Raw genomic sequence first — 12,000 nt, forward strand, 5'->3', positions numbered from 1 at the left:
TTCTTCCATGAGGAAAGGGCTGAAATTTTGGATCAATAATGATTTAATTTTATCCTTGGATCGTTGGGGGACCTTCAGTTCTTCTAAGTACGCCAGTTTGATTTATGACTGGGTCTTTGCTGTGACCAAAGAATGTCTTTACCAACTTTCTTTTTACCTTTACCCAACACACGAGTCCATATAAGACACGTTTTATAGCAAACTTTTACACTAATTTTAAAATAAGTATTTCAGCTCGTCTTTACCATTCTTTCTGTGTATTCTCTGTAAGTTAAACTAACATGAGAATAGTTTCGTTTTGTTGGAAGGCAACCCTCCCAACAGAACTAGAAACCTTTGAGAAATACCTGCCCATCACGGTACATGAGCTGTTAGTCTCACATTCACACAGAAAACAGGCACACACATTTATATCAGATAGAGAAGATATTTAGAAAGAAAATATTTATTAATTACAAAGCTCATTCGTATTTTTGTATGCAAATATTATTACTTAAATGGCGTGAGAAATGCTAATGCTAACTGAAAAAACTAGCCACTAAGTTAACAGACGTGTGTTCTCAAATACACATAAATATTTTTTAAGGTGATGTCTTAGAACAGGAAAAGTAATTGACCCCTAGGTGATACAATTTTTTTCTTATTTTTTCTGTACTCTTTTTATAACCATGGAAAAAAATAATGAAGGTTATTGTTTTTAACAGCACTAGCCTATGTTCCCTGACTTATTCCACTGAACCGAAACTACGTGTTCAAGACACAAGTTTATGGAGAAGTTTCAGGAGTTTCCTCTGGGTACAAAAGGAAGCCAGTAAAAACGCTGTCATCCTCCGCGCTGACGTACACGCCATTCCAATCTTTTGAAACTTCCAGCCAGACTTGGTCCCCTGCACTTAATTTCAGGATGATGAGGAGCGAGGCCTGGTCTGTTTCGTGACCGTAGAGCGTTTCTCGGGACCTGACCTGCTTCTTATTCCGGGCCACCAGGCTGATGCGGGCAGGCCGGCTCCTCACTGTGACGTGGTAGGAAAAAGCATAGGCCCCGGGGACGCTGCAGTTGAACTTGCCGGTGGCCGGGCTGTAATTGCCCTGGGCGTCATAGAGAACCCTGTCGAATTTGATGGGGACGTCGGGAGCGGGGAAGGGCTTCGACAAGGCAGCGCTGAAAGCCGCCCGCGCGGCTCTGGGCCCCTCGCCCTTGGAGCCTTTGAGGCCTCGAGAGCCCTTCTTCCCGATAGATCCTCGGACCCCTTTGCTCCCAAGCTCACCCTTCGGGCCCGCAGGCCCCACAGGACCGGGAGGACCTGCGTCTCCCTTTTCTCCTTTAAGCCCGGGGTCCCCTTTGGCCCCAGGCAGCCCGTCGCGGCCGCTCGTGCCTTCCGCTCCCTTGTCGCCTCTGCTCCCTTTTTCCCCTTTCACGCCCTGCTTGCCTTTCTCTCCTTTCTCGCCCCTCTCCCCAGAGTCGCCGCAGCAGCCCTTCTCCCCCATCTCGCCCTTTTCTCCCTTGGCGCCAGGCTCTCCGTTCAAGCCCGGTGAGCCCACAGCCCCGCGGGCTCCTTTGTCGCCTTTGGTACCATTTGCACACGTGTCCCCCTTCAAGCCCTTTTGTCCTTTTACTCCCGCCAGTCCGGTGTTTCCTCTGTCCCCCTTAGGACCAAGTCCACCTGAAATGGAAAATTAAAACAATGTTTAAGGAGCCCACAGGCTATGAACAGCCTGCTATTATCACAGAGCTCGAAAATAGAAACAAAACCCACCAACTGGGCCTGGAAACCTGGTTCCCGCCTCGGTAAGAGCTGTGGCTGTGCCAGCGACGCTGTTGCGTGGAGCCATTCGCACAGCTGCCCTCTCAGAGGGGAAAGTTGATGCCACCCGGAAGTCAGAGCTTAGATTTAGACCCCATATATCTAGGGTTTTTTTCTTTTTTACTTTTAAGATAATAAAAAGTATTAGAACTGTAATTATCCATTGTATTTCGTTACACTTTGCATTTCGCCCCAACCCAAGGCTTCTCGTAAAACTCCATATTGTCCATCCAAACTCGAAATCCTACAGGCAAAGGAGCTGAGACCCGGAAAGATTCAGGGTCTTTTTCCCAAGAACAGCGAGAGGGCAGAGCTCAGATGATCTTACCCAGTCTCGCTAGAGCAGGGCTAGCTGCACTCCAGCTGATCAGTACACTGAATTATTAGAAGAAAAATAGCAATTTATATTTCCATCTTACCTCCCTGATAACAAACAGGAAGAAAATTCGGGGCTAGACTGCACACATGACACAATAGATACCGTTTACACTCTACCTGGTTCTCCAGGTTTTCCTGGGTATCCTGGAACCCCACTTGTTCCTTGGTCCCCACGTTCTCCCTTAAGTCCTGAAATGAGAACAAGATTGTCTTTCTCCTGACTATATTAGTTATGATATAACTAACGTCCATTTCACAAACATGCACATTCCAGCGCTTCCTTTTACCAAAACGTGTAAAGGTGAAACAACACGGAAAAAGAATTTACTGAGCATCATTAAGAATACTTTATTCCAACTGATGGTAAACCATTCAAAGAAGATTTAGGGGTAGTGCCAACCTCTTCAAATAGAATACAGCTTTTCCCCCAGCATTCTCGTAGCTCTTCAGATTTCTCACAAAACTCACGACATTCTGCCTTGTGTCATATGTGTGTGTGTGTGTGTTTCCTATTGTGAATTCTGAATGACGGTTGAAATGTCCTCTTCTTTATATGCCCACAGTGCCTGAGAAGCAGACCCACGCGCCATCCAGTTCAAACACAGAGCACAACGTTCTGCAGTTGGCTAAAACGCATCATAACAAAAACCCATCCAGAAAAAAATATTGTCCTTGTCATACAGCATCAAGGAAAAGCCAATTCTAATTTTGTTTAGGAAATTTTTCATGTACTCCTTGGACAAATTATAGAACTGTGAGAATTCATGTTTGGGAAAAATCAAGAGATCTGGGGTGGTTTTTTGGGGATTATTTTTGGTGAGGAAAATCAACCCTGAGCCAACATCTATTGCCAGTCTTCCTCTATTTTTTTTTTTTGCGTGTGGGACGCCACCACAACATGGCTTGATGAGCAGTGTGTAGTCCACGCCTAAGAGTCGAACCTGCGAACCCCAGGCCACTGAAGTGGAGTGCACAGACTTTACCACTATGCCACCAGGCCAGCCCCAGATCTGGGTTTTTAGATATTTGCCATATTACCAAAAAATGCATTTTTATATTGGGCCAACCTAAAGGCCCATCCTGTTATAGTGCAGCCACACCACATTTATTTTAATTGTAAATGATAATAGCAATAACAATAGTAATCAGCATAGCTAATCTTTATTAGGCACTTCTTTTGTACCAGACAATGTTTCAAGCTTTTGACATGATTTTTTAATTTAATCCAGCCGTTTTTATTTAATATTAATTTTTATTTCATATTAATACAGCCTCTCATATAACAGGAAGGCTCATATGACACATTTCATCAACTGGAACATTTTTCATTTAAAAAAGTTTATGGTGGGGCCAGCCTGGTGGTGTAGTGGTCAAGTTTGTGCACTCGGCTTCAGCAGCCTGGGGTTCACTGGTTCGGATCCTGGACACAGACCTACACACTGCTCATCAAGCCACAGCTGTGGCAGCACCCCACATGGAAGAAATAGAATGACTTACAACTAGGATATAAAACTATGTACTGGGGCTTTGGGGAGAAAAAAAAGAAAAAAAGAGGTAGATTTAGCAACCAATGTTAGCTCAGGGCCAATCTTCTTCACCAAAAAAAAAAAAAGCAAACCTTTAACAGAAAAAGTTTATGGCATCTCCCTTCAAGAAAGGTTGAGCAGATGTTTTTGTCACCACTTTTATCATTGAAGAAACTGAGACATGAAAAAAATTTAGAAATTTGTACAGTCAAACATGACTGCATATAACATTGGTTGGCATTAATTTACCAACCATATTATTTATAATATAACTAACATTTTTTGTTTCATTTTTGCCAGGGAAAAAGAAATCCTAAATCATATTGAAAGTTATGAGAAGGGGCCAGCCCAGAGGTACAGCAGTTAAGTGCGCACGTTCCGCTTTGGCGGCCCAGGGTTCACACGTTCGGATCCTGGGTGCAGATACGGCACAGCTTGGCAAACCATGCTGTGGCAGGGGTCCCACATATAAAGTAGAGGAAGATGGGCACGGATGTTAGCTCAGGGCCAGTCTTCCTCAGCAAAAAGAGGAGGATTGGCACAAGATGTTAGCTCAGGGCTAATCTTCCTCAAAGAAAAGAAAAAGGCATGAGAAGAGACTCCCCCAAATTTCACAAAACCAACTAGAGAAATCCCACCATAAGCTGCTCAGCAGCTAGCACCTCTACTACCATTTCACATAAAATTTAAAATTTGGAAATTAACCCATAGGCTATCAGGAAAATGTCTGTGCGCCTTTGGAAGGAACCCCACTCTGAACGGACATGAAGGACCAGTTCTATTCCCAGTCCTTGTTCATACTCAAGTACCAACCTGCGCTGCACAGAGATAACCTGGTTCTCGAGTTCATTTAAGGAGTTGAGCTGCTTACACTGAATTCACTCGAGCAGGTTGTGATTAACCAGAATGCAGTCATTCAACTCATTTCCCTTTTTAACTTCGGATCTTAACCAAGAGTCCTAGCTAAGTCTGGAAGGAAAGGAGAGGAGAGCTGCCACTTCATGGAGACTGGCTGAATGGCTTTCTACTTGTGATCCTTCATCAAAGCATATTCTTAGGAACCTTGTCTTATGATCCTTCTCTGTTTTTTCTTCTACTTCCAGAACTCTAGCTTCCCAGATGTGTGAATCACTGGGGAGGTGCATCACTCATCTTTATTTCACAGGGTTTTCTGCTCATATAATTCAGCCACGAAAGGAGTAAATGTTTCTGAGAATGAAAATCACATAACTGACACGTGTGGAGTAGCTCTCTCTTACCTCAGCATCTTTTTTGAGTAATGACTTTACTGATTGCTCTACCAGAAATGAGTCAGGCCGTTCCTGAGCCATGTGGAGGGTGATGCATAGATGACATTAGGTCTTTTGACATCTGACACGGAGGCTAAAACATTTAACTTGATGGATAGATGGTATTTCTATAGACTGATGGTATTCACTGAGGAATTTCTAAATGTCCCAGTGAATCTGTAACCTTCCTTCAAGACCTTGAAGCACTTACAAAACCAGGGATTTCCTGGGTCAGAACACCTCCCTTACTGATACATCTATGGAATTACAGAATTTCTGAGCTGGAAACGATCTATGAAAGCACACAGAACTACCCATCTTCTGTGACAGTAAACAGGGTATGAATAAGTATCTAGTCTATTCCTCTCAATTTCCAGATGAGGTGAAGTGACTGATCCAACGTCACTGTTATGAGCTTCATTTTTCCCCTTATAATTCAGTTCTCTTCCCACCATTGACAATACTCTTGATTTGAGAGTGAGCCAAAGGATATGTCTTATTCTCCTTAGCAGGTAAGCTATCCATCTAAATGGAATACTCTATTGCCTGCTCTGGTTGTTTCTATCTAGTACAAAATCAATTTGTATCATAAGCAAGACCTCATACAGGCATCTATAGGAAAGGACCCTCCGCAAGAGACTATGGCCTGTGGCTCCGGACACTGGGTCAGCCAGGTGGCCAACAAGAGATAGAAAAGACATGTGAGAGCCTGTTTGTGTATGTGTGATATGTTACCAGGGAAGTTTAAAATTTCTCAATTGGCTATTTGTAAGGTTAACACTTTTATGTCAAATATAACACACAATATGCTTTACCAAGTTTTTACGTTTTAAAAAATTGATCCACCTGCAAGAATCTGGTATTTACTTAGCAAGTTTCTCTCCTAAAAACATGATGCAGAGCATCTCTTTAGTTTTGACATGAAATGAATATAATTACCTACCCTTCTCTCCTTTCTGGCCTTTTGGACCTTGGGGTCCAGTGACTCCTGGTGGCCCTGGGATCCCCATAGCACCAGCATCTCCCTTAAGGCCTAGAAATGAGATTTAAAAACCATAAGGATAGAAAAAAATCTCTTTTAGAATTCATTAGTTCTTGGAGAGAAAAAAAAAGTAGTCATTTTATTGAGACCAATGACTCTCAGTGTCCCAACGATCTGGGTGACAATAAACTATTACAGAGTTATAAGGACAATATTTGTGTGTGGTTTGCAATTTTGTACTACCTGAATAGATAAATTGAGCCCATTAGTACTTGTCACTGGATTCGTGGCAGTGATCAAATGATTCAGGGAAGCAGTGCTACGTCCAGCAACAGGAACAAAATGATTACCTGACTCTTAACCTCATGTGGACCACACTTTCAAACTGGAATAAAACCACAATTCCTAGCACTTTTCGTTTTCCCATTCACCCACTTGTACATTCATTCAGGACCTGGCGCTGAGGCGTCCTATACACCAAGCACCCTGCTAGGTGTGAGGCACCAGCCACCAACATTCCAGCTGTCCCTTTCCTCATGGAGCTGAGAGTTCATGAAAGATTAATCAGGACCAAAAGACCACCCAAATAAATAGAAATTGCCACACCATAGTTAGCGATGTAAAGGAAAACAGGAAGGTCCTATTGTGGATTGTGGTAAAAGAACCTAATTTATGGGATCAGAGGAGACATCCCTGAGAAAATGACATTTAGCTAAGACCCAATGAACAAATTTGGATTTCCCAAGGCAAAAACTACACAGATGAGTATTTCAGGAAAAACAAGAGTGGAAAAGACCGTGGTGTTTTTAAGAAACTGAAAGAAGAGCCCTGTGAGTGGAGCTGGTCATGAGGATAAAGAAAGCTGAATGGCAGGCAAGGGGGAGATGGTGCATGACTCAGACCTCGCTGGTATCCTTGAGCATCCGGGCAGTCCAGGTGCCTCCACTTCCCTGGGCTGCCCGGGCACCCTAAGCCTAGGATAATTATCCTTCCTGCAACCCCAGCGCTGGTCAAGCCACATGAATGTTTTGCAACCCTTAACTGGAATAAAGTATGGCCGGGTTCCTTGAAAATTAACCATATAGATAGGTGCACTAAACAAAATTGTAATAGTTCATCTTAATTTCATCCTAATTATTATAATTAAGGCTGATGGAATGGAGAAAATTATATTCAATAGAATTCCTCTTTGAAGTAACACTGCATTTGTTTGGAAGAAAAGCTCTAATAAATAGTTTGCAATGGAAGTTAAGGCCAAAGGCAAGCTCAGATAACCAAAGGTGGTGGTTAAGCTCCTCTGTCTGGAAAGGAAAGAGCAGAAAGCAAAGGAATGGAGAAAGAATGGGCAGAGGAGGCGGAAGCAAGCAAGATGGCCAATAGTAGTTCGCTGGGCAATGTCTCCCCTTCCCCATGCCCCCCAAATGCCCAACATGGTGATACTATGGAGGAAATGATAATGGGCAGTGCCCAGGTTGGCACAGGGAGCACATGGCACCTGCATGTGAGGGCTCAAGGGGCAGGGAAGCTGCCCCTTCCATCCAGAGAGACCATTGCCTCACTGGGTTAGATTAGTGCAAATACCATAAAGACTGGACATAATGGGAAGAGCGGGGGCTGGAAGGGGCACAAAGTGACTTTGACTCCAGGTTCTACACTCGACGGTGGTATAACCTCTAGAATTACCTAAAACTCTCTGAAATGTGATGAAATCATCCAGTGAAAAGTGACAATATTTTTTAACATTTTGTTAAAATGTTAGAGATTAGAAACACTATAAAGTGTTTAACAGTTCTTGGCACATAGTAAGTAGCTATTATTTTATAACTGAACTAACGAGAGACGCTGGAGACAAAATTTCCAGGGGAATTTTACCTTCGCTAGCTATTAGATATATCCGCAGACTTCAAAACATTATCATTCAGAAACTACAAAATTAGGCTCGAGACTTTTGAAGTCTACGTTTATTATCTACATTACAGCAGATAAGGCAAATGCGATGTATGCAATGTGTATGTGTGTATTCATGTGGCCACGAACCGAAAGATAATGAAATAAAATAGTTGGGTTTGAGTAGCTTTATTTTCATTTTTAAGTTTGGTTAATGCTGCTGTTATGCTAGATTTCTGATTTTTAAAAAAAGCAGTGTTCTGGAAACACAGGTAAAGCTAGAACAAATCTCTCTCTATGAGTGTCAAAACAGGATCGCGTCAGGTTCAGAGTATTTCGCAGGGCGGGGGAAGACTCCTACCACAGCCACCTGGAAGAATCGAAAGCTTCTCAGGCATTTCTCCCATCCCAGGCACCGCGTGAGTCCTGATATTTGCCTCGTTCCGTTCTCTCCACGACTCCGTGGAGTTGGTGTTATTCTCACCTCATTTTACTGTTTTGGAAACTGAGGCTTAGAGAGGTAGTGAGGCTTCCCCGAGGTAGCAGTGACAGACTCGACGTTCTGAGCTCTGAAGCACTCTGCTCCGTGGCAGAAGCAGCCAGACGAAGATAGACAAGCGCCTGGGCAGGTTAATAACTCGCACACCTTCAAAATGTCCGGCATATGTATTGAGAGGAGAGGCTCTGAGGACAGCCAAGCTAAACCCACCACCGGGAAAACCACAAGCCCTGGAGTTACAGACCCACAGCCTTAGAAGACAGGTTACCAACCGGCTGCTTTCGGTTGACGGCGCCCTTGGGGTTTTCACCCCCATGCAGCTGGCCTGCCAGATACAACACGAAGGGAAATTCTGCTAAATACAATTTTCTCATTCTCATTACATTTCCAATAATGTTCTAGAAACCTTGAAATCTTGGTGTCCCAGACCACCGCCAGCTCCTTTCCCCTTTAATTCCAGCCCTGCGTAATATGGATCACATTTCCCAAAAGGTTCCCACAGTGGGATGAAATGAAAGAAAAACTTATTGAGGATGCATAATTCCTGATTTTATAACCTTAAATTCTTCAGGCAAAACACAACAAATATTTTTATGTATTTTTTTCAGGGAATAGAGAATTTGAAATTGACATTCTGATCGCAATTTTACCCTGAGTTCTCTGCTATATGACATGTAAATGCTGAAACGTATTACAATAAAACTGAGAGTATATTCATAATATGTATTTGAAAGACATCTGAAATTTTGAAATATGTAACCATGACATTCACTGGAGAAAAGTGCTGGGCAAGGACACAGTGCTGCCTCAGAATTTCAATGAGGAGCAAACCGAATCCTGTGCTCTACCCTCCGCCTCACAGGCATTCCGTTTCTAGTCCTAACTACAAAAGCGCTGCAAAATCCTGCAGCCGCCACAAAGGCTTACTGGGCAACGGAATTTTCATTGACCCTTTTTACGTCAGCCATTAATGAAAAGACTATACTAGTAGTAAACATGGCGACCAGAAGAACTACGCATCAGTGCTGGCACTGGTAGGCCCCGTCTCTGCTCTAACCAGCACTGTCCAAGAGAACTTTCTGCAACGATGGAAACGCTCTGTATGTGTCGTGCCCAACGTGGTAGCCATTGGCCACATGTGGCTATGGAGCACTTGAAATGTGGCTGGTGTGACTGAGGAACTGAATTTTTTATCTTATTTAATTTTTTCTTTTTTGAGGAAGATTGGCCCTGAGCGAACATCCGTGCCCATCTTCCTCTATTTTATATGCAGGACACCTGCCACATCATGGCTTGATAAGCGGTGCGTGGGTCTGTGCCCGGGATCCAAACCAGTGGACCTCAGGCTTGTGAAGCAGAGCACACGAACTTAACCTCTGCACCACCAGCCAGCCCCTAATCTTATTTAATTTAATTTTAATATTAAATAGTAATTTTAATTTTAATATTAAATAGTATTAATAGCTGCACCTGTGACTAGTGGCTATCACACTGGGCAACACAGCACCCGTTTGCATTTGTCACAGTGTTATGCATAGGCCTGCCACCATTTTGAAGACAACATAGAAACCTTGGGGCAATCCCACCTCCAATCCGCCTGTGGACTCTGAGGGAGTTCAGTGAGAAGCAGGGCGCGTGTGTTCCGGTACCTGACTGTCCGGTCTCTCCGGGTTCTCCTTTTTGCCCTGGTGCAGATGAACAGCAATCGCAGCAATTCAAAAAGAAGTCAGCCGTGTCGAGAGTGAGGTTCTCAGAGGGGTAGAGAGTGGCAGTGCCAAAGGCAGAATCGAGGGCCAAGGGGTCAGGCATTGGTTCCGCCACTTCACCCACTTCTGGGAAGAGAGTTCCTTCTTCCTCTTCCGGAAGTGGGCCACTGGACGGCTTTAGGCCCTTCGGCATCGCTTTTCCCTCAGATTTCTTCGTAAATTTGGTATACGGTGTGGTCTTCGCTATTGTGTCCATACCAACAATAGCCAAAATAATTAAAATAACACAAAGCCAAGAGAACATCCACATATTTGAGGCTGGAAGAAAGATATAATGGGAATATAAGTACATATTACATGAGAGCCAAATGAAAAGACTGCATCATATAAATATATACTCATATGACAGAACTCTATATACATATTTGAAGCATAAGAATGAACAGTATGCATAATATTATATTTTTATGTGTTTTAAATGTTAACGTGTGCTTGATTCACCACAGAATATCTTGTTTACTTCAAGCATTTATCGTAAGGGACATTTTGTTTCAATTCTCCTTTCTCGTTGTTTCCTAGTGTTACATGTTCTAAAATATTGTTCTCAATCATTCAAATTATCTTGCCAAATAGCAAACATGATCTATAATAAGTGCGACATGACTTAATAGCTCATATACCCCGTGGAAAACAAATATGTGTAATTTCCTGACTGACCTCACTCAGATTTATAGGAATCAAATACATTTGTATTAGAGGGAGATGGAAAATATTGAGCTGAATAGTTTATTCCAGAAAACTCAATTATTTCAAGACAAAATACTGGTGAAATAGTCCTTAAATCTACTCAGGATAATGGTCCTGTTGTGAGAGCAAACTTCTAGAATGGGCTGTAATAAATGGCGAGAGAGAGAGAGAATTTAAAAAATCGTAAATTTAAATATATGCTATGTCCTTAGATTCTTCACATGTCACTTAACTTTCCAATACTTTATAATTTGAGGAGTTTTTCTAAAAACTCACATTTATCCTTATATTATTTTAATGGAGAAAATAGTGGCTATTCTTATTAAGGCTTTTATCAATGTTCAAAGTGATATGATATAAGGTTCTCAATGAAGTAAAATTCGGATGTTTCATAGTATTCCATTCCCCAGCAACCCCCAGCAGTCCAGTGTCTGCTGTCAGTTAGCCAGGGTTAGAAATGCGTGCTTTCTGATTGGAGAAGGAAGGAGTAATTAGGATAAATAGCGAGAGCGGAAAGCGAATGGAAATACAGATAGTAGTAACGCCTACTACTTATAGAGCCCTTACTAGGAGTAGGTGCCTTCCATTCATCAATCCCAATCTCTCTGCCAGGTACATGACACTCTGACTCACCTTCACAGAGGAGGAAACAGGCTCCAAGAGGTTTGTACCTTGCTCAAGATCACGCAACCAGTAAGTTATGAATTCAGAAATTAAATCCGGGTCTATTTAATTTCAAAGCCTCAATACTCTCCCACAAATCATGTGGGCATATAAGGATGAGATCAAAGAAGAATAAATCTAAGGGGGGGATCAATGGAAGAGCTATGGCGGAGACAGCATAAATCAGAGCAGATGAGAAGGGAAAGGGAGGACGCTGCATTTCCAAAGTCATGTTAAATCCAAATGCTAACTTTCCTTCAAGCTGTCTTTACTACCATATTCATCAACTAGTATTTACTGAATGTGGACAATGTCACAAGCACTGAGAAGTTGTATGTGGTGACACTGGACATAAGCCATGGTCTCTGTCTTCAGGGAGTTTACAGTCTAAGAGGAAAGATGAGAGACAAGAAAAGCGAGAAAAAAGTGTGAAAGGCAGATGGTCACACTGCATCCCCCCAAATACAGACCCCACGCCCCTGTGCCCCACGCCCCTGCAAGAGTGAGCACATGAAACA

General features: G+C 42.8%; 1 protein-coding gene across 1 annotated transcript; it reads right to left on the reverse strand.

The window, feature by feature from the left end:
- Positions 1-765: 765 nt before the first annotated feature.
- LOC124233796 (otolin-1-like) lies at positions 766-10,382 on the reverse strand. The gene is made up of 4 exons (XM_046651008.1): positions 10,016-10,382; positions 5,942-6,031; positions 2,301-2,372; positions 766-1,664 (listed from the first exon to the last, which is right to left on the reverse strand). The coding sequence occupies exons 1-4, from the start codon at positions 10,380-10,382 to the stop codon at positions 766-768; spliced, it is 1,428 nt and encodes a 475-aa protein (XP_046506964.1).
- Between the last annotated feature and the right edge of the window lie 1,618 nt (positions 10,383-12,000).

The sequence above is a fragment of the Equus quagga genome, unplaced genomic scaffold (genome assembly GCF_021613505.1).
Source record: "Equus quagga isolate Etosha38 unplaced genomic scaffold, UCLA_HA_Equagga_1.0 235_RagTag, whole genome shotgun sequence".
NCBI lineage: Eukaryota > Metazoa > Chordata > Mammalia > Perissodactyla > Equidae > Equus > Equus quagga.